Raw genomic sequence first — 24045 nt, forward strand, 5'->3', positions numbered from 1 at the left:
AACTGAAGTGATTTATATGATCATTTGAAGCTTGCAATTAAGTTCCAACTTTGTAACCTGCCATCAGGGATCACTTGATTCATATAATGTAAATACTGTAATTATAGCCTTCATTTGGGTGTTTAAAAGCTGTGCTAAATTCAGCTATGTGGGTGTGCTGGAAAAAAACCTGTTGCCCAGGATTTTTTTGTGTTGATTTTCTATTTCCACCCTTCAGTGTTATTTGAAAGAAGCACTGCCAAGTTCAAGGATGATTGTTAATTTGGTACTATTTATCATAAAAAAACTGGTGTTTCCATTAGAATGATGTAGGGACAAAAGCATTAAAATGAACAATCATTTTGATGTAAGCAAATAGCACAAATGGTATTAAGTAGCAGGTACTCTGCTGTTACCAAGTAGTTTTTTGAGTGTGATATAAAACCCTATGTCACGCATACAGATACGTAATAGAGAAAACTGAATGACGTGAAGAATACGCTTGACCACCTAACCCAGCTAGCTATTTTGGAAGGGTATGAGTTGAATACACTATTTACAGTATTCCTATTAATTACCAAATTCTGACGTTTGTCATTATTTTAATTTATATAGAGAAAAGAAAGGGGATGCTTGGCTCTGTGGAGGCACAGGATACTCAGAAATGCAGCCAGACATTCTGCAGGGCTGAAGGTGCTAAAGAGACGTATGGTATTCAATAGGTTTCTGGCAACATATCCTTAGGCTCTGCCAATCTGCTAGGAGATACAGTATGTAGAGTTTGATGAGCTGACCTGCCCTCTGAATTTCCCATTCCATCTGTGGGAAGCACTTGCCCTCTCTGCATGGCATCGCCACCAGACAGATACCATTATCAGTAGACTTCTTTATTATTTTTCTGTTGCCACACACTGCTTGTACATTGCTCATCACATTCAGTGCATAATGGAAGGAAAATTAGTTTGTTCTTCCCCAATTTTTTTTCTCCCAATTTTGCTGAAGAATTTGACTCTTCCTGGGAGCTGGTGCCATGCTTGCAGATAGCACTCTGGCGACATGGACAGTGAGAACCAACAGGCAATGTAATGTTGGGGACTTTATGGTTTAGTGCAATCCTGCTTCTGCATCATACATGTGCAAGTCACTGGCAATGATCAAAAGTGCAAGTTGTATATAAGTTGAAAAATAGTTACCAGTGGGTTTAGGTTTAAAACAGTAATTCAATCTCATAAATGCTGATATTATCTGAACTGCACGTTTGAATTACTGACACATAACTCAGTGCCAACCATGTATTACACTTTAATTTACGGTTTCCTATTTCACGATTCAGGTTAATTCATATTAATACAGCCAGTAAATTTGGCATTACCACCATATTTTATCATTCAGAATGGGATTTCCTGCAGCCACCAGAAATACCATTGTACCTAAGCACTCAAAGTGGGATCCCTATTGTGTGATAGAAAGAGTGAAGCAATGAGTAATCCAATGCAGATATCTCCTCAACTTTACATACCAAAGCCTTAATGGGTATGGGGAACCCTAGCTGAACAACAACAACAGCTTGGATTTATATAGCGCCCTCCACGCCGGATGGGATAATTTTCATAAGCCTTATTTTGCTCAGCCTATATACTGAATAATAATAAATATCAAACTGTAGGATTACTCAATCCATGGAAAGAATGTTATGTACCCATCTGTTTATTAACATGCATTCTTTAGCCTATATGCTATTAATATAGAAATCCCACTGGATTAAAACATCCCTTGTATGCATATTTGATTTTACTTACTATATAAAGGTGCTCTCACTCATGTACCTTAAGGTGGCTCTGAACTTGTGCTCTTGCTCTACTTGGGTTACTGGATATAAAAGGTCTGTGGACTTCAAACGGGTACCTGACATGAGTGTGCCAGAGAAAGTCTGTATACCAGTGACACAGTAATAGAAACCTTACAAAAACATATGCTGTGGTGCCACAATTCTTTGTCAACTTGTCTTTGATTGGGACAGTTCTAGTTTAGTCTTTCCCCGAATTCCTCTTTTTAAAAAGTACCACAACATGTGTCTTATATTTTTATAATAATGGACTCCACAATCGTTATTGTAACTAACAGCAGTAATACAATTTGTGAACAGGCTTTGTGATGATCTCTGGGGAAATATGCTGGATGTAAAAGGCGGATAAAGATCACTTTGACGCCCGCATTGTAAAAAAAATAGATGTGCAAATTTGTTTCCTGAAATTGTGCCAGCATTAGCTGAGTCTCAAAGCTCTGAAAAACTGGTTGATGCTGATTGTACTTTACGGGTTAAAGTTCACTTGCATTTTCTTTATAAACTGTGTGGTATTACCATAAGTTTCAGATTTCTGTACAGTGCGTGTGACGTAAATGAAATACTAACAGCAAAAATGATCTGGGTTGTTTCCCCTCCCTCAGGGGCTGCTGCAGTCTCAATGGGAGGATGCATAAAGGGAAGACTTGCAATCTCCGCCCAAAGGCAAACATACCCTACAAAATTGGTGGAAGCCGATGGGTGTTCACACTAAATACTGTAATTCACAATTTTATTTTCTGACAAGACAATGATTGTTATTTTTTCCCTTTTCCCTTTTTATCTCACCATCCATCGGACTCCCAACTCCTGTTTGACCTTGAACCTATGTTTTTATAGTGGACATTTCATTCATGCAACTGCCCTACTAGCATTTCGTCTACGTGACCTTTTATTTCCCCCCCCCCCTTTTGCCTGCTCCCACTGAGGTTTGAATGCGCTGAAAACTTGGCAGAGAAACTTTGCACTGATGCATGGCAGAGCTGTAAATAACAATAGCAAGGTCTGGCTAATTAAGGGAAAATTAGTCCTGCTTACAGGGGAGGCTAGAGCCTTGAAAAAAGCCGTTATGCTTCAGGAGACTAGGCAAATCAACATCTTAATGAAGAGTCAACAACTGCTGCTGTATTAGCCTATCTCAGCCAATCTGAAGTGCACCAAGGAAGATTTGTGAGACAAATTAGAAAAACATTCTATCACAAATATTTAGCTGTACTGTGAGCAATTATCTGATGATACTCAGACTGCCTGCTCTTTCTGTCCCCTGCTTTCCCCTCGGGGTCTCTGTCTTTGTTAGCTTGCCATGTTGATGTTTCTCAGCTAGTTTTAACTGGTTTTCAATTTATCCCCTGCTTCCCCGTCAAATCCTTGGTTTCGCTCACTTTCATTTTAAGTATCTCCACTAATAAGGGCAGCAGAGATGTTTTGTTTTTCTGTCAATGTAATTTTGTTGTACTTTACTACTTTCAAGCCTAGACAGTCCCTGTTTAGCACTTCAAATATGTGTTAAATTGAGATTATGGAAATGGCAGACCTCACTGGTCTGGGAGGAAAGTGTTTCATAAAGAAACAAGGGTATTAAAAGAGTTGCCAGTCACTTACTGTATGTGTTGATCAGCAGCACAATGATGTGTCGGTGGCCATGAAGAGCTGCTATATGCAATGCTGTATAGCCCTAGGATTTGAACAGAAGACAACAAATTGTAAAGCAGCAAATGCAAATTGCACAATTAGTCGACTAGAGAGGTGGAATTGTAACATGGTCAGACAAAGGCATTGAATTAGAAGTCTTACATGTGTTATCATTTAAGCTGCGGTACAATTAGATTTGTTGATGTTTGAGGTATTTCTTAAAATAAAATGTTAATTTTTACCAAGGGTAAACATCTGCTTTAACTGATTTTTTTTCCCCAGCCACTTGCCTGTGTTTCTTGGGTTAGTCGGGATTGCTTGCCAAAGAGAATGCATCATATCTGAAGTGTGTACAGTTTATGCTTCTGGAGGCAGGAAGAGCAAGTTAAAAGTGGAGCTGTTTACAATTGGGAGCCAAGCTCCCTTTCTGCCACCAGGTTTATTCAGCAGCTGTGCCAGTTCAAGGTCCTGGGATCTTTGCATGTGCTGGCTCACATGGGCTTCAGTGGGGAACACACAGCATAGCATCAGTATGTTGCTGTGTGATGATTTAACCCAACTGGGCATGTGTGGACAATGCTGAAGCCTGTACCGAATTGGTACAAATACAAAGTAGTCTCCATAGATAGCCTGGCCAATAGACTTCCTCCATATGATCTGATAACGATTCTGTGTGTGTGTGTATATATATATACACACACATTGCATATATAATATGTACATTTATAAATAGTTGAATCCAGCTACAGTTCACAGTGCCCTAGTAATATATTGAGAATAGTAATATATATATATATATGTATCATTTATGAGAATAGTAATATATAAAATTTAACAATAGCACAAATTCTAACACTGTGCTATTTCTCCCACTGGAAAAATAACACAAAATATGTATATTTTGAATATTGCACTATCTTGGCAAGTATCCCAAGTCTGTGGTTCCTGTGTGTGGACACACATTACTCGATATAATTGTGTTGCAAGAAAGACCTCATAAATTCATTGCGTCTGTAGCTCTTCTGAATTGAGATTATTTCATATTTATAATAATAATAATCCTTGCATTTGATATCGCGCTTTTCACATCTTCTAGACATCTCAAAGCACTTCATAGAATATGCTGCAAAGTGAATTGACCTATATTCGCGGGCGAAACACGGCAGCCAATTGTGCACAGCAGTGTCCCACAAACAATTGCGGATTGAAAATGACAAATTTATTATTGTTTTGTTTTGGAGGGATTATTATTAGGCGTGTGGAGTAAGGAAACTTGCCCAAGGTTTCACCCTGCCTGGAATTGAACGCAGGGGTCTCGTTTGCAAGGCGAGTGCTCTAACCACTGAGCTACAGGACTCCTCGTCCTCCATCAGAAGATAGAACAAATCCATGTATGCAAATAGTGTATGAACTGTTGAGATGAAGCAAGCATAATAATAATCCTTGCATTTGATATAGCGCTTTATCATGCCTTCAAGATGCTTCAAAGCGCTTCACAGAATATACTGTAAAGTAAATTGACTGCATATTTTGTGGGCGAAACGCAGCAGCCAGTTGCACACAGCAGTGTCCCACAAACAGTCATGGATTGAGTAACCAAATTATTTTTATTTATTTATTTTGAAGGAATTATTACCCTCGGAAAAGCGATATTTCTGGATGATCTGATATTTTCCTATTGAAATGCCGAAATAACTTTGGAGATTTTGTATTACTTGTGAACTTTTATTCGCCCCCCCAAAAAGTACATCTTCCACTTAAAAGTTACTTTGAGTATTTCCTCTATATGAAGTTTGAGAGTTGTCTCATTATCCCAATAAGAGAAATTTGGATTGTGGTGACAGTCAGAGTCATGTACATTGTGTAATATATAAAGGCCACAGACTCTTCAACCTTTTCTATCTTTTTTTGCTATGTGTAAATTTAATGAAGCAAAGAAAGGTCAAAGATTTTAAACAAAGGAAAAGGTGGCATTTAAAGAGTAAGCTCTCTCTAAAACACGATCAATGTTTGTTAAACAGACCTATTAAAGCACACTCTGCTGCCACATACTTTTGAGCCGAACCTGACTATGAAGTAAACATCCTTTGATTTATTCTTGGAAAGTGAACTGACAAGTTACTTCAAGCTGAGCACAGACAGTGAGTAGAATGAATGCAAGACACTAATCAGGGAACAGCCTTCAAAAGATAAATGATGTAATCGCTATAGCATTGCTGTAACTTTTGAGTTTCTTGTCATGACAGCTGTAGGCCTTAATGCTGCATGGCAGCTATGCTGAAACTAGCTCCTGCTGTCAGCACAGCTATCATCTTTCATGGGTCATCTATTATCTACAGAATCTGTCATTACCGTAGGCTTTTTTCAAATGGTTTCATCCAAAAAAAGAACTGTGGCATTTATTTTATACTGGAGGCATTTTTGGTGAAGTGGGTATTTCTGAAGCAGAGGTGGGCTCGATGTCTGTGAACGCAACTCCAGAGGATATAGCTGGTACTTTGTTTATTTGGACAGATGCACAGAGGCATCTCTGAACTTCTGCCGGTGATCAAAGGAACTGATGATGTAGAACAGATTCATGGGCTATGTCCTATCAGCCTTCAGTTTACCCGCCATCCATCACCTAAAGACTGAGACCTAGCTGAATGATGGTTGCACCCCTAACACTAAAAATTAATTACTGCTCCACTTGAGCCAGGTGTTTTGCCTCCAGAAATGAAGGCTACCTACCTAGCTTGTCGAAGAATTCACAGGAATCTTATAAAAGCCACAAAGAGCAGTAAAAACTCAATTCAGGGCAAAGATATGTCAACTTAATTTGTAGACTTACAAGACTGTCAAGTGCTAAACAGATCTCTGGGAGTAAAAAAAACCTCATTAGTAAATACAAAGTTTAGTTGAGTCGGTAATTTTTAATATACAGTAAATGCAAACTCTTAAGAATCTCAACCTAGCTCTCTACATAGTCCATCTCGAACGGTAAATTATTTTATTAAATGGTAACAGTTTGGAGAGTTTTTTTTAAATAAATCTTGTAGCTGCACGAAAACAACCACAGGGCACACCAATTTCCAGGTGACTCAGTTAAATCTCGAGCAGGTTTCAATACAGGACTTTTTTTTAAACAAAAAAAAAGGATTTCAAGACCTATCAGTTCAGTTTTTTGACAGTAGTGATGGTTGACGTGGCATCTGTATTTGTGAACAGGTGAATTGGGTTGTGTGACAGAGGGGTTGACGGCAACACAAGTGAGCTAGTGTGTATTGAAGGGCAGAAGTGTAAATGGGCAGAATGCAGCTAGTGTTAAAGACATGAGCTCCACAATAGGTTTCCCTTCATCCCTGCAGGGTATACTTCCAATGTTTTTACACAAAATTAATAAACCGTGGCAGTTTTGGTTATAGCTGGATGTGGGCTACTTTGAGGAAATTAAAGTGGATCTAAGAGGTTAAATGGCTGTTTAAGAGATTATTGAATCACTCCACTGTACACGATACTATGCTTGGCACAGTTTTACGGATCTTAAATTCAGTCTTGAATTTATCTTGTTACAGATCCTGTTTGTGTGGCCTTGAACGTAATCTGGAAGGGAAAGCACTATGCAATTTTATTTGGGGTGTTTTAAATACAACCGAGACAATATTACGCACAACATGCGTAAAAATCTATTCCAGCCAGTAAAGGATATCATTCTGTTGAATTCTTCTTATGAATTCTATTTGTTAGAGACCAGACACCTTTAAATGGGCATATTTCAAGCGAAACTAACGAGATAGCGAGAACAGTTACAATTAAGAGAAGTAAAACCATTTCCACCTCTTATAAAATTTGGCAGTTTCCGACAGCAGCATCCCTTATGGATACAATACTGAAGGAATGCTCAGTTCAGTAAGCCACTGGAATAACAATTTGACTGCAGTCAGTGGTGGCATTCAGCATATTCATGACAAACGTAGGCTCATTTCGCAGGTGTATTAAAGTATTACTTACCCCCTTTCAGGATAGACATGTCACCGTTCCAACAGTGAATAGTGATGCATAAAATTGAGGGAGAAAATATGTAGAAAATAAGCATACATCAGAGACAGGGTCAAGAACCTAATTTCACAGTGACATACAGGTAATTTGGCTTTGAAAATCTTTGTCAATTCTAAACTCATTTGGAAAAGCATAGCTCAAAAGGCTGGTGTCTGAATATGAGATAGCTAGCCTGGATTCCAATATTTATAGCGCAGTTTGCAAATGCATTACCCCTGTCACAATGAAATAAGTGACATACTTACATGCTGAGCGAGTTGGTGCAAAGGTGTTGGAACCGGGGGAGGGGTAGATAAGAAGACAAGTAATTAGTACATTAATCTTTTTTATGATATCATTTTTCAGACCTATATGATCGTAATGTAAATTAGAAATAAAGGAGGGTTCATGGAAAATAGAATTAATTTCAAGTAGGTCAATCGCTCTGCAATAACTGCATTTCAAGCAGTGTGTAATTTATGGCAACATTTGTCCATTTTCCTGCACGCTGCTGATTACAATGCTCTTGCTCACTTCTATCAGTTGAAAGTCAGCTTGCCAGATAACATTCTGCACCATAATGAAATTCATTTGCAGTACAAAAACTTGAGTGAATCAAACAAGCGCAGTTACAGCCCTTAATGGCATTCTATGGATTATTGATTTTTGATTTACTTTCTGCTCACCAGAAACCCATTTTAACAGCACCATTACCTCCATAACGATTAGAGACAAAAAGTTAATTATGTAATTATAAAGCCAATAACAGACTTGTCTGGTTTACTTTGCTTTAGTCAGTTTAAACATTATCTCTCATGTGCACATCATAACAGCCTGGATGTGAAAAGAGAGATTAACACAATCAAAGCAGATGTGAAATTTAATTCTCCAGGCCATTGCTGTCTGGGAAACCATTAAGTAATCACAGCATTCTTCCTCTATTAAATTCACGTCTGCTACTTCACACACAAAAGGTAGAAAAGTGGAAAAAAGGTGCAGTGGCGCATTCCAATTTTATTTGACTTTAACGCAAACCTAGCCTCAAGCACACTGGGGTGTGCGTTGGGGGGGAAGCCCTCTTAAATGGGATGCCTCAATTTATTTGAAAATGAAAAGGTTGGAGAAAAGAAATTAAAGCCCGGATGCAGTAGGAGATAAACCAGAGGATGGCCTTCACCTTGAAGAATAAGGGAAACGACTACTGAAAAAATACAAGTTTTAGTTTTTTTATAAAAGAGCCTTTTCAGGGTTACATTTGCAGTTTTTCAGTATTTCTGCAGTATTAGAAATACAATTTATTCTGAGGATATTTATTAAAGAAGATACCTCTCTTGGTGTTATGCACATTTTATTTTTCTCCTTGGAGTTATTTGACAATATCTCTTTTATTAGGCTGTGCAGCCTGGATCAAAAGACTGAATGAACATGGCAGAGGATTTTTACATCCTTGTACTCTGAAAAAAAATTCTCATATACTTAGTCAATAAAGTCACAGACTGACCATCTTCATTTAAGCTTATTATTCCTTTTGATACCGAATTCAATGATTTTTTTAAAAAAAATTATGTACCAATTATTTTAATAATAATCCTTGCATTTGATATTAGCGCCTTATATAATCGAGACATCTCAAAGTGCTTCACAGAATATATTGTAAAGTGAATTGACTGTATTTTGTGGGTGAAACGCGGCAGCCAATTGTGCACAGCCTGCTGGCAATTCTCGCTGCATGTACTCACTGCTAGCCGGAGTATAGTGTCTGGGCATGGTTTGGACTCCCAGAGTAACCTACAATGCTTTTTTTTAAACAATAACAGGATTTTCATGCTTTGATGTCACAAAATGTCAGGGTCCATTACCTAGCACCTTATAAAAGAGCCAATGTTATATAGAAGGGCATTGTAAACAGATTCCCCGTATGACAAAAAAAATGCTGTGTAAGATTAACAGAAATTTAGATAATAAATATTATATCCAGAAAGGTTTTCTACATATAATATGGAGTATTAAAAGCTCCAAGGGAAAGACAGGATTTTTTATGTCCAAAAAAAGCTACCGAAAAACTAAAAAAAAAGTAACTTTCATTTACCAGGTAATTTTGTGCTATTTTAGTGAAACATTACACTTTTGACTCAAAGGTCTGCAATGAATGTTTTTTTTCCCCCTCTTAGAATGAGATTTGCTTTATCTCTTAAAAAAAATCAGTGAAAACAAATTGTGACTCCAGGTTAAACTGATGACTGCGTCAGCCAGAAAACGTCCTTAAGACAATGAACCAATTGCTTTTTGGTCTACTCTAGCATAATCTCGATATGGTTTGTTATGAGATTACCTTGATGCAAGAATTTTTAATGCAGTATTGCGCTTAGCTGTGGTGCAAGCTTTCGGATCAGCAATATGCAAAGTAAATGATGATGCAGCAATATAAATAAATGGTGGAACTGATTCTGTTTGGGTTGAAACAGAAAGGAAGAACTAAGGAGTTCGAAATAGTGGGGCAATTTCAGCCATTCTTCCCACCCTTGGCATGGAAAATGTCCCATTGCAGAATGCTCTTATCTTACTTAAAACAGGGAGATTATTTCTTTTGGAAAAATTGTCTTTCGGGGCCATAAAGGATTTGATACGGAATTTCACCTGACCAATACCAACAACTCCAAAGTCCAGTAAGAATTTCTACCAAAACCCTCTTAATACAGTAGTTTCTAATGACATAAAGCAAATCTTAGATGGTCAAAAACTGAAAACTCTAAAATGTGCCACACTACAGTCTGATTCCACTGCAATAGCACGGGGTTTAGTCCATTTCAGTTCCTGGCTACATTTCTCACCATAGAATCTCATTAGATTTAGAAAAGTGGCCAAAAAATGAGCTTACACCAAGTTGTCAATTTATTAAATTGAGTCCAAAGAAGCTGAATGAATATTTTTAGAGAGNAAAAAAAGGTATTCAACAGATCTACAGAGCATTCTCCAAAACAGCCGCATTAGAAATGCATTTCAAAGTATTTTTGGTAAATTTCCTAAAGTAATTTGACAGTTGCTCGGTGTTTGCCTTTAATGGTATGCTAAGATGGAATATTTGACAGGTTTGAATGGCAGTCTAGCAAGACCACTATAAAAGCAACGCTGTCTGTTTTATAGAAGGTGCTATTTTTTTTAAGTAGCCCAGCAAGGGGTAAAAGTATAAAGACAGGGATGGAAAAATAAGGAAACGCACTCAAGACTTAAGGGAGCCAATCAAATGTCAGTTAATGTCACAGTCACTTACGGATTTAACATTGACATCAATGTCAGTTTTAGCGATCATCTCTGCCATCTCTTCCTTGCCGTGCTTGGCTGCCCAGTGGAGTGCTGTCTGAGAAATTCATACTCACGTCAACTGCGTGTATTTTGTAGCATTAAGATCGTTTTTGTTGTCCTCACATTTTAGATGAGAAAATACTTGAGAGTAATAGATAAAATTCGAAAGATTGTGACCTCGTTCCTTCTAAGAACTCCACATGTGAATGACAGTTCTTAGAGAAAAAATAGTCACATTATTTTATTATTCCATGCTAACTTGATAATCTAGTGACAACAAAATAGTACTAATTGGGGTTTTAGCAACTTGGGATTAATTAGTATGTATCCATTATGTTTTGCTAATATGCATATGAATTTTCTTGATCCGTTAGTACACTGCGTGTGGAAAACCAGCCTACAATAAGTAGGCTGAGTTATTATTTTGAACTGTCATTAAAATTACAAAACACAATATCTTTTTTTATAAACTTTGTGTTCCAAGGTGAAGATAACATTCCTTGGGAACAAAGCTTTGTCTTCTAATTGGTAGAAACAAGCACTGTTGGATAAAGTGCATTATTCAGGCAAACAGTGTAGAGCTGTCGCATTGTCTTTCAACCTCATCCATAGAAGAGCACCTCCTACCTTACTGACATGACGCTTTCCTGGGTCATCCATCTTAATGACCTCTCTAAGTGAGTATTCCTATGCAATGATTTATTGCTAAATCATGGGCAGTTTGGCACAGTGCTCATGTGCACATTGAGAATTGGATTCAGAATTCAAAACTCAAGCTATCAGGAGTGTGAAGACACTGACCACATCTGCCCGGGACAGATTCAAACCAGGGTTCCTTAGATGCTGGGCTCCACTATTACAGAACGGATTGATTTCAAGATTTTCACACTCCTGTACAAAATGACTTCATGCCCTGGCACCTCCCTCCGTCCTGCTTACACCCCACTCCACTACCTGTCGCCTTCGCTTAGCTGGCTCCGGCCTCCTCATCAACTCTGCTCCACCAATGAAGACCATTCTTTCAGTCACTATACCCTGAAACTATGGCATTCTCTTCCTCAATCCTTCCGCCTTGCCTCCTTCTTCCCCATCTTCGGAACAACCCTGAAGACCTTCCTCTTCAACAGTGTCTCGCACCGCTCAGTCGAGTTCTATTGTTAAGCGCTCTGAGACACTACCCCGTATGAAGGGCACTATATAAGTGCAACTTGTTGCTGTGAAAGAACAGATTATATATATTAAATGGCAGAGCAGGCTTGAAGGACCACAAAAGGACTACTGCTTCCTGTACAGTTATCACCCTAATTCATGGGTTTAATTTTTTTTGCTTAAAATAGCTTTGAATTGCACAAAGAGTAAAGATAATAACCGTAAAGACAAGCAGGTTTACAAATGCCCATAATCTACTGTATTTGGCACATTTTTGAGCAATGTAATAAAATGTGCTGAATTGATTTTGAAATGTTGAAAATTGACTACAGTTTTTTTTACTAAAATAACCTCTATTTTGTAGATTAACTTTCATGTTTTTTTTTACACATCCTGTTTATATACTCTCAAAAAAATGTCCCTCAAGATTCCTACACCTAAGTAGTTCTTGACCCTGTCTTTTCACCCTTGAGCCATCTCCTCATTTGCCTGGAGATGTGGTTTTGCTCATCAGTCCTGCATGTCTCCCATTGACACTTGCTCTCATTCCACTTTGCTGAAGAAATCTGCACTGTGAACACAGTTTGACATTTCCTGACATTTCATGAACTAATTACACTACAAATAATTAAGCATGTTCACATCTGTAACAAACGAAGGCAAAATGGTTGTCAGCGCCAATGATTGATGACCTCCCTGAGACTTTATCTGATGAGATTCTCTCCACTACAGGCAGACCTGGATGCCAGCATGTTTGCAATAATGCCTTCAGCCCTTTTCATCTGATCAAACCAACGAGATGCTTTAAGAAAAGGATGGGAAAATTAATGACTACAATGAAATATTTGCATTTTTTTGCCAGGCACGGAAAACAATGAACAAGAGATGTGACAACCTCAATTATTTGGTGGTGCTAAAAGCTGGAAGACAGCTCCTGCTGGAAAGAGCTGCTGGGAAGCCCTGGGGTGTCAAGTAGGCAGTGAAAATGGCAGGTGACGAGAACATTCCTTTTTTTTCCTGGGAAAAACCCACAGGCCTGGCTAAAAAGAACAAAATACTTAGGGGCAATTTTCATGATGAGAAGAATTTGTCACTTGTGTAAAACTGTTTTGCAAATCTTATCACTTCACTCAAACATTGTTCAAATCCACTTCACAACAGATAACATTCTGTTAATGCAGAACAAACCCTGTTCAACATTTCCTCCACTAAGTGCGCACAAATAATCCGTTAATAAGACAATATTGGACAATAAAAACAAAACTGGACCCACGTAAAATATTTCTAAAGGAGAAAGTCTCTTCTTTGTTAGGAACATGCAACTATAGAAAACCATCTGATCTTCTAATTTTCCAATGTTTGGCTGATCTCAGTAATTTTGCACCCAGCAACAGACATTTTAGATCTTCACATTATTTTTTTTAAAAATAGCAAATTATAAGTAAGACACTCATTTTCACACTCATTTTAAAGAGAAGTAAGTATATAAAGTTAATTTGGGATGTCTAGCTTTCTAGGGAATTAGAGAAAACTTGAGTACAAAAAAAAGTTCATTTTGAAGGTACTACAACTGTCCAAAAATGCCCTACAACTAAGAAAGAATACCTTTGATAATCAACCACCCAGTAGGTTTCAATATTTGCACCCTGGTCAGCTAATGCCCTTCCAGACAATAAATATTCACATCAATCAACTCTGCATTGTGCCACTCGGAGTCTAAATTGTTTTTGCTGCCTCTTATAAATTCCTTCTCCAGATTAAATGATGATGCATAAAACTAACTGAGCACGACTGAAACTGGTGAGTTTAATTGGGTTTGTACAGATTTTAGAGTTGGATAAGTACTGTATCAGTGTCCTCCCTTGAAATTTGGTGATGTACAGTGGGTTAGAGCTGGATACACTTGAAAGCATGGTCATTTAATGTTAAAAGGCATAGATAATACACAAGTTAAATCAAGGAAAACGACACAAAGCTTTTAAGCATTTTCCCAAGACAATTATACAATATTGTTCCTGAATGCTCAAATAGATAGTCTAAAGGCCATTTGGGTTTTTAAAAAAAATCGGGGCTGGTTAAAATGTTCATGTGGTCAAATAAAATAATTTGTTACTATACAGACTCAAAGCGTTTCTACTGTTCAGCAAAATATCACATTTGAAGTCGTTGTCTATTGGTTCTTGAGTTGCAGGTTAATTGATGTCACTTGAGCATTTGTTTTAGTGGAACTGAAAACTACATTGAACAATGCTAAGTATATCATACATATATATATATATTACACACAAATATCTTTATGACAACCAAATTAATGAGATTGTTGTTTTGCAATCTTATATAATAATTGCTTTACACTTATTCTTTTTGAAGTAATTTTCAATGTGCTCTGCAGTCAGTTAGCAACAGTCAGACCAGCATTTAACCAAAACCAGAAGTGTTAAATTGAAAATTATTACCACCACATTCTCAGAACGTTAGTAAATTTCCTAGGCTCAGTGGATACCCAGTGGAGAAGAAATAAAATAGCATGGTGAATGGGGGGAAAAAAGACATGAAGTGAGAAACGTATTATAAAGATATTTAACATAAAATTAAGATTAAGCAAAATAAGTTTCAAAGAAAATTTGGTACCAAGTATCTTTGGATAATTAGAAAGAAAATTTGATATTGAGTCTATAATCGTTAGCAAACTTTCCAAGTGGTCTCTAATGAGATAGTAATGAAAGAGAAGGTGGGTATTTAATGAAGTGAAGCTAACAGCCTAATCATTTCCTGTGGCTCAAGCCCCACAATAAACCTGCATTTTGAATTTTTTATTGTTAATGTATTATGGGGTTTTAATCTTAATTTTTTTCATTGCCATTACATTTTCATTGTTGTAGAATATAAGGATTTAGATAAACTGGGTGATTATTGTAGCGCCAGATTAAAATCTCACTCACTTGGGAACCTGAATCCTAATCCCATACCATCTCATTTTAATTTCAAAGAATGTTCATGAACGAACCAGTGAAAAACAAATTCACATTATAAACCGGCTTTCCTGAAGTAATGCTGATTTGCCCTGCTTTTAAACTGCTGACAGACTTTTCTGAATTCCTTCAGGACTGAGTATTTAAACTGATATGTTTGTGAGCAAACCTATGGCATTGTTGTCTCGTGTCTACTGGCACAGGAGCAAAATTACTTGTGGAGCAATTTGGGCGAAGAATTGCAGTTGCCATGACACATAAATACATGACAACACAATTTTACTGAGGTAGTGCATATCGCAGAAATAATCTATAAGGGAACAGTAATCTAGTGAGATTGTGATGTGAATGCCAATGTAAATGGGAACGACAACAAATGTTAATCAATTGATGTGAACTCCAGAAATCGTGAGAAATCATTAAGCAAGCGCGCACATTGTATTGTTCATCCGGTGTTTTAATCTGTAAAATGGCTGATTAGAGGCAAGCTGGGAACAGATACCCTTTTTGGAATCCCCTCCGTTTGGTAACAAATTGATCTTCACGAAATTCTGTTCCAATGATATTGTGATTAGGGAATGTCGCTGGACCTTCTGGAACCCATTCATACTGACAGTCGAGAAGAGCTTCATAGTTTCACTTCAAGAAGAGTTCTCATTCTCTGAGGGTTGATTAAAACTAGGCTACTTACTACAGAAGAATTTCCGTTATAAAAATATTCCCATTTTGTAATGGAGGTCAATTTCAATATGCATTGTTGGTCTGGTTGGACACTAACCTCTGCTCTTTGCCCTGGCTTCTTCCCCCATGATTGGCAGGATCCCAGGGTCAAAGAGTAGAGGTCATAAGCGTGAATACACAAACCACACGTTCCTGAAATTGACCTTTTAGTGTGAAAATCTCAACGTCCTCTTAATAGTCTGAACTGGAAGGCTGAGGCACTGTAAAATGCCCCATTCTTGACTCAATATTTTTACATGCATTTAATTCTAAGAGTTATTCTGTAATTAATACAATTAATGATATTAAATCGACAAAGTATTCTAATTTGCACAGGATATTTCATAGCATGTTATTCCTCTAAACAGTGCTGTGAAATAACTCATTGGGGTCTAATTTGCGGAATTTCCTAACTTTAATGAGGAGTCTCATTAGGATTTCTGTTGATCTGTAGGAACTCCACCACAGAAGTAGTTGATGCTGAAACAGAGTTCCCATGGGCTGGCATCACATACTTCTGATTACTGGAAAGAGTCCCTAAATGCACAACTCCTTCTTAAGGAATTGCAGTTACATTTCAAACAATTGTCTGCCAGACAGACACCTTCCACTTAGAAAATAAAAACAAATGAAAACAGACTGAACTGCTTAGTTGGTAGCTTTCTCGTCTCTGAGTTAGAAGGTTGTGGGTTCAAGGCCCGTATTGGGAATTTGAGTTCATAGTCCAGGCTGAGCATAGTGCTCTTGTGTGAATGCCATCATCTACAAAGAGCATGCAGCATTGTGACAACAACAGTCAGCACACGCATAGCCGCTAAACTGAAACAGTATACATTATAAACAATTACAGATACAAGGTCGTGATTTCAAGGCTGTAATCTAATCTTAGGGTTCATCTGAAAGCCCTGATTAGATATCTACTTTGTAAGTGCTCCATGCTTTCCATTATTCTATATTTAACTAATAGAAAACTATACTTCATGTCATCAAAGGGAAAAATGTATCTAAGTACATCCTACAAGATGGGATATACAAAATGGGATGTGCTGCCATCTTTCAGTTTAATCAAAATTAGTCATCTGAGACTAAATTGAGGTCAGTTTATGTCTACTTTAGTGATAATTCATTGCTCCAAGTCATGTCTTGTTGATCATTCACCATTTTCTTTCACTCTTTATACAGTGACTAAGACTAAGCTAATCTTACAGGGGCGATGTCTAGAGATTGCTCTCCTTTATTAATAATGCTCAAAGTTGAAGAAAAAATAAGTTACATTGTACAATGAGTGAATGACACTTGGAATGTCTAAAATTCACTTCTCAATAACCATTTTATTTCATAGTTCAAAGTGGCTGAACAAAATGCTCAAAGGAAATCATGAGGTTATTTTTATTTAGCAGTTAAGCTGGCCAAGCATCTGTAGACAAAGGACAAGTAAACATATGATGTCAGAAACCCAAGATACTAGATTGCTGCTGCTGATAAAGGACGATTTTATTCCATCGGATCATTGTAACATATTTACAAGCGCAATGGTATGAGCGGTGGTTATGTTTTGTTAGATTAACATAGAAATGGCAAGGAAAATAGCTGTGATTCTTCTGACTTCTCTCTCTTCACCTCTTCCCCCACCCCGCCATTCCATTCTCTATCACTAGACTGAACGAGGACCAGCTCATTGACCACGGACGCTTCTGCTCTCTATCTCTCGACTGCTCAGAGTGAATTTGTCTGAGGTGAGATTACAATGAATTTAACTGCATCCCTGCAGGGAGTAATGCTGAAGGCTCAAGCCAAAAAATAGCTTATGAACATTGAATGGCATATATTTCACAACTCACTTTGTATTATTATAAAATATATGTTAATATTGAATGAGTTTTTTTTATAAATGTGAATGTGTATGTGGGCGGCGGGGGAAACTTCTTTTATTTTAAAGAAAATATATACAGCTCCAGCGTTTTTGTTATTTTTAGATGGGAAAACTTCCAAACAGAAGTTTGAACAAAAGAGTATTGTCCTAGAAGGACAAGTGTGTAGATAAGCAAACTGCTTGAGGGTGCGAGGTGTTTAAATGGTGAAGGGTTACTCCCAATCTTTCTTTCATCAGATCAGCTAGGAAAGCCATACTGATTTGACTGAAATAAAGCATCATTTAATGTTATCACACTGACACATTATAATGGTGCCAATCTTCAGATCCAATACAGAAGGATTGGGCTGTATTTCACTCTTCTCTTCTCCATAAGCGGAGCAGCAATTATAGCAGGTTTATCTTTGAATTTTTTTTGACTAGCTATTTCCATACCTCAGTACTATTCTACTCAGAGATGCACACTGCAGTTTCACTTCATACCTTCCTTCCCCATTGAAACTGAGACAGTATACCTTTGTATCATGCTGCTCTAAGTAGCCTTGGGTACAATTAATTCAGTGCTAGAGCTTCTGCTAGTGTAACACTAGCCTTGGAGGCACTACGCTGATGGTACCTTACTGTAAATTACAGATTTAATTCTCTTACACTTAGAGTCAAGAGGCACTGGGGCAAGAGCTCCCAGCGGCCTGTGCAATGTTATGCAGCAGATAGCTTCTGTTTAATGCTCAGCAACTGAGGAGAAAATAGCCCTTTAATTTCCTGCGCCATGTGAGTCCATTTCCTCACTGGCAGTCAGTAGTAATTCCAATGCAATAGCATGAAAGCATGCCAGAAGTTGCTTTAAATTAAGTCATTAATATTAATTCTGAAGTATTAAGCTGTGCATTGCCCTGGTGATTCTAAATGGTTCTCTTCCACCTAGGTCCACAGAATTCAATTCATCTTCAAAGCTGGTGTAAAAACAACCGGAAGTCAGTTGTCCCCTAGATCCTCAAAATCAAACTGAACAGGGTTTTTTTTTTAGAAAGAATATTGGCATTTTGACAAGTGCTGATAAATAAATAAAAATTTGCCAAGAAACTAAATTTTTTCTAGAACTGACTAAAATGTAATTTGTCCTAAATGGTGGTGGTTAAATAGGTATATAATTTCCCCTTTTTTTAGAAAATGGAAGAGGACTTGAATTTTACATTGTACTGACGTAGCTCGGTTACAACTGCCTTAGGCTCCTGCATCTTAACGTATTCTGGAGGCATCAGATCTGAAACGTGCACCTCTGTATCCATACTGGATTTTGAGGCCAGCAGTTTAGTGAAATGTAGATGTGTATTTGTTCCCCGTTTGGGTCATCAGGATAGCAATTCTAGTTACCTGTATTTCTATATTTGATTTGGTGAATATTAAAGTCTAACTTTATGGACTCTATTCCCCTTTCAGCTGGTGACGGCAATCATTCTGGAGAGATGATTGCAGAAACCAAGCCATTACCAGATGAGCAACTGAGACAAAAGATAGGCAGGTTACAGTAATAAAGTATTAGACCATTAGTACTGAGTGCAAAATAATATGGGTAACATGTATATATTCTGTGCCCCATCTAAAAATGAACAAATGCAACTGTGGGAAACTCATCAATCTTTAAATTAAAGTGGGGAAACAAAGCTGGATGTAATCGCATTAAAAGCATCGCTCTTGATGGTACGAGTCTTGAGAAAAGCTGGGTTAAAATACTGCTTTACAAGAGGAGGAGAAGTAGTATAGATATATTCAAAAGGTTGATGGACTTTCACACAAGGGAGAGGGGAATAGAAGGATTTGGGAAGGAAGTTAAGGAGTGGGTAGAGACTTCTGTGGCGTATAAACACCAGCATGAACTGGTTGGGCTGAATGGCCTATTTGTGAGGAGTATTTGATTTTGACAATGGCTGCCAAAAATTAATAAGATGTTCCGTCAACAAGGATTGTAATTCACTTTAATGAGCCCAAAAGGTATGAGGATAAACTTTAAATTCTCTTTTTGAAAATAAAAATAAGCAACCAATATTAAAACTATTTATTCTTGAGCATATTTATCTATGGACATTCTTGATGAGACACTGAAAATAAGCACACAACTAAGTTGTTCTGGAAATTAAATGGTATTACCATAGTGTCAGTACAAATACTTTATGGCTGATTATAGATTTTCTTCCAAATCAGAACAACATTTATAAACAACATGTTTTCAATTTAGTCATATTAGCAATTTACCTTTATAATTTGGAGCAATCCATCCCAAATAATTGTGCCTTTCAGTTAAAGATCTTTTTTAAATTTGTTGCCTAAATTATTATTATTCTTTAATAAATTTTAGTAATTTATTATTCTGTCCTAGTTTTTTAGTAAAAAACTAGGACAGAACCAAATATTTGCAGTTCCCTTCATGAAGAAACAATTGTTTGTTAAAAACATAGGCTTGTTGAATGTAAGCCAGCACAATGCTGAGGAATCTATACCATTCAAAGTACTACAGATACAAATCATACAAAATGACCTTCTGCTTAAGATTTACAATTCCATGATAATATGTAAGAAATATTGCAAAGTTAAGTGAGCAGTCGATGCCAAGATGCAGTGCTGAAACTTAACAGAGTAAGTAAAAAAATGAACGAATTTGCTGGTCTGGAATGGGGAATTAGAATCAGGGGCTCTTTTCCCCCCTGCAGACAAAGTTTGATCAGCAGGTAATGGCTATCAAGCAAGTGCAGCAGAGTGGACTGACATCTTGCTTGAGAATCAATTTGCCAAACCTACACATTCATTGGAATCAATTGAGAAGGATTAAGTGAGACAGATTAACGACATTTTCATGAACTCCCCAACTCACTTATTTGGTATGCTACGCATTGTTCTGGCTGTATACACACCCCAACTTGTACGAGAATTTATAAAACTGCATTGACCGACTCAGACTTGTCTCATTTTCACCTACTATATAAAAAGGTGTGTTTGATGTATCAGCCTTTAAGTCTGCACGCGTATCTTTAATATTTTTTTAAATGAAGCATGGAAGGAAGCATTCTATATGTGGAGTCCCGATGAAAGGTGGCATCTCCAGGGTTTTAGTGAAAATGAGTTTTAGACCTCTGTCAAGTTCAAGCGTTCGCTACACAGCTTCTCATATTCAAAATGCAGTGAACAGATTGCTTCTACTTCCACTGTGTGGGATTTTAACTCTGGTAACCCATAGGTTTCCCATCTCCATCACATTGGGGGCACAAATGGTTTTACCCATCACCTTCGGTAGAATTCCAATTTTGCAGCAATAAAATGCATTGTCAAGTAACAGTACAATTACAACACTTGCCTATTAGCGCCCATCTAATGAGAGAATGGATTGTAAATGCTTTGTGAAGTGCTGCCACCAGTGGCCACTAAATCATCAACTTTCACTTACACTACACTTCTAAATCATCAATTATTCTGAAACTGCACTATGACTAAATCACACTCGGATTTCCCTCCACCCTTCCAAAATAATTTCAAAGTGTTGGTTTGACAATGAACATTTTTCAAAGATGTAATAATACTAATACTAATCAATGGTGCAATTAGATTGCAGAGAAGAGAGAACTGAAACAGAATATTTCCATTTCCACAGAACAAGTTTAAAAAAAAGCATTGAACTTGGAAATCAGCTGCAAACAGGATTAAAGCAAAACATAATAGCACGGTGAAATAAGCACTCAAAAACAAGTTGCATAGCAACAATACATGATAACGTATTTGCTTAATCACAAAGTATATTACACTTTCAGATTAGCATCTTTAAACATGACAATGTTATTTTTATGGAATGAAAAGGTGATTGTCTCTTTTTATTCACTTCAAATGTTATTTTTTTCTCAGTATTTAAAACCAAGTTATTCATTTTAGTAACTGAATTCTATACTTTTCTGCAATACGTGCTAAAGGTCCCCTTGCACTGGTTTTTGACAACCTGTTTATTCAAATCAGTTGACTTGAATTCAAATCGGAAAACACATACATTTTATCAGTCACTTCTTTATCACATTATGCAAACTGGATCTATTAAAAACCTGATCATTGAATGCAATTCAGAAGAAGCTAATCCATTTATGGGTAGTTGATTTTTACCCAAACTAAAATACGTTTATAATAGCTATTTTTTTAAAAAAAGCCTTTCAGATATTTAATTAAAATTATTCACTGCATTTCAGTTGCTACTTTCCATACATGGAAAAAAATAGAAGAAAAATTATTTAATCTAACCAACTAACTTTAAAGCTTAATTAATTTGCTTACAAAAGGTTTTTTTTCAATATTCTAATACAAAATTCCAAAGACTGTTCAGTTCAATACAAAACCTTTCGCAAGTTAAAAGATGGTTTAAACATGCAACCAAACACAGCAATTTCTCTTTGGTGCCAAATTCAGTACATAGTGGTACAAAAGATGAGATTATCCCCTCTGTTAAATACTTAGAAATCAAAAACCAAACTGAGCAAGAAACTAGTATAAGATTATGATAACAGGATCATGTTCAGTTATAAAAACAAGTGTCCAAACTTCTCTCATGTCACTCTCTTTACAGGTCCTCTCCCAGGCAGTGAAAGGGCTCATCTGAATGTGTGTAGTAGCTCATTTTGAAACCATCCCTTTGAACTGGATTCATGGGGTATTTGCATAAGAAGATTTTGGTGAGGAGAATGGGCTGGTACTGCATCTGGTCATTAATATGCCTGGTAATTCTGCATATTGTAAGCCCACTGATGCGTCACTAAAGACTCAAATTCAAGGACAGCAATCCCAGTCCTATTGTTTGGGGGTTCTTTTCCATAAAGGCTGAATTTTCTTAAAAGTGTTTACTTGGTGAGCACAGTTAGTACAAATTACATACTTATCTGAAAACTATGACTTGGGAGCCTGCTGGATATAAATTAAACATGAACTAAGAGACAATAGGCATGATTTAATATATATTAGCACTGGTGGTAACTGCTTATTGCCTGAGGCCCAGCACAAACGAGTATTTGCATTCAAAAACAGGCCAAGTGTAATTTAATATTTTGTTTTTTATGCTACCACTTATAGAGTTTGTGGTTCATTTCCATGCCAGAGTACGTCTTTACAGAGTTCCAATAATTTTTTTTGATATTGTATTCTGCCATCAACCCTGTCAAAAGTATGAAGAAGAAATGGGAGGCATTTAAGTAACAATGTCTCCAATTTTGTTAGAAATATACTGATTCAAGTCGTGCCTGTGGGCAGTCTTTGTTTCTTTGCTGATTTTTTTGTAACGTTTTTACAAAAATCATTATAATTAGAAATGTACAATGCTCCTTCATTTACTAGCATTATCTCCAGCTTTACCTCTGCTCAAGAACTGATTTCTTGGAATATCATTTGGACATGCTGCAGCCGCAAATATAAAGCAATGTTGCAGAACACCAGCGTAATCTCGGATGCCTGCCTTTCGATGACGCAGCCATGCTGCTCAATATTAAATCGGGCCCTCTCATAACCGATGGTGCAAAGAAACGTGTAATTTATTTGACATCAGAATTTAAATAAACATAAAAAGAAATCAACACAGATGGCTCATACTTACAAACTGATTTATGTAGCAGTACAGACAGTTAGTCCAGCAATTGTAAAGTGATTCCAACAGGCCAGGTCACACAGTGGGTATAAAGTGTTTTTGGTTTGGGCAATGCAAGATAAAGAGGAAAGATATTAGTTTCAGAAAGTTATTAGCCACAAATTTAAAATAAATATGCACAGTGGTGAATGCTTTTTATTGCTCTATTTTGTTTGGACCATTAGATTGTATCTTCACACTGAAGCATTGTCACAGGTCCCATCATGCCATCCAATCCAAGAGCAGAGTATTCTCTCTTTCTCACTCTACATCGCTCAGAGAAGACATCAAAGAACACAGAGATGTGCTCTTTGTTTTGTTTGGTCCCTGACTCTCAACATGTGGTTTCGTGGGTCTGAACATCGGCACCTTTTAACCTATTCTGTTCAGCTTAGCCATCAGCCTCAATTGAGCATTAGTGAAACTATAGTAACCAATAATCTCCCCATAGCTGAATAGAAACTATGTATCTTGTCACACAAAAACTGTCCGAACATCACGGTCCCAGACAAGTTTCTTTACAAGCACTTGGCTCCCTTCATCGAAACCCAGCCTGCTTCATTGAAAACGTGTCAAAACCCTTTGCTTTCTGCAATGCTATCTGCGTTAATGGTAATTTATATTTAACAAACAAGACGTTGTTCCCCGCAAGACGCAAGCATCTGATTATCTATCACAAATGTTTTCATCAAGTCACAAATGAAGGCCTTAGTAAGGGTGAGAAAAAAGGCAGAAAGCCTGCAGGAGAGCGTCCGACCCACTGGAAGCTTCCGAGAGAAGAGGAAAAAAACAACCTAATTTTTTCTTGCATGTGTTTGTCACGATCAACCACAGTGCGGTGAGCAGCAGGATGCTGCCAACTGCTTTAACAGCCCTGGTTTCATTAAGAGGAGCAAACAGTGCACAGTGATTG

The 24045-nt window shown here is 37.2% G+C and overlaps 1 protein-coding gene across 6 annotated transcripts in view; it reads right to left on the reverse strand.

Moving 5' to 3' along the window:
* Window positions 1–24045, reverse strand: part of LOC103176098 (ankyrin repeat domain-containing protein SOWAHC-like) — a 173229-nt gene that overhangs the window by 27769 nt on the left and 121415 nt on the right. For 3 of the 6 annotated variants that reach the window (XM_007889483.2, XM_007889481.2, XM_007889485.2), the window contains one exon: window positions 3425–3497. In XM_007889483.2, coding sequence (XP_007887674.1) covers window positions 3425–3497 — 73 coding nt within the window. Of the gene's footprint in view, window positions 1–3424; window positions 3498–7444; window positions 7448–7737; window positions 7741–10742; window positions 10830–24045 lie in introns of all 6 variants that reach the window. The other 3 variants (XM_007889478.2, XM_007889484.2, XM_007889480.2) reach the window with 2 other exon arrangements.

Source organism: Callorhinchus milii, unplaced genomic scaffold (assembly GCF_018977255.1).
Source record: "Callorhinchus milii isolate IMCB2004 unplaced genomic scaffold, IMCB_Cmil_1.0 Scaffold14, whole genome shotgun sequence".
Lineage (NCBI taxonomy): Eukaryota > Metazoa > Chordata > Chondrichthyes > Chimaeriformes > Callorhinchidae > Callorhinchus > Callorhinchus milii.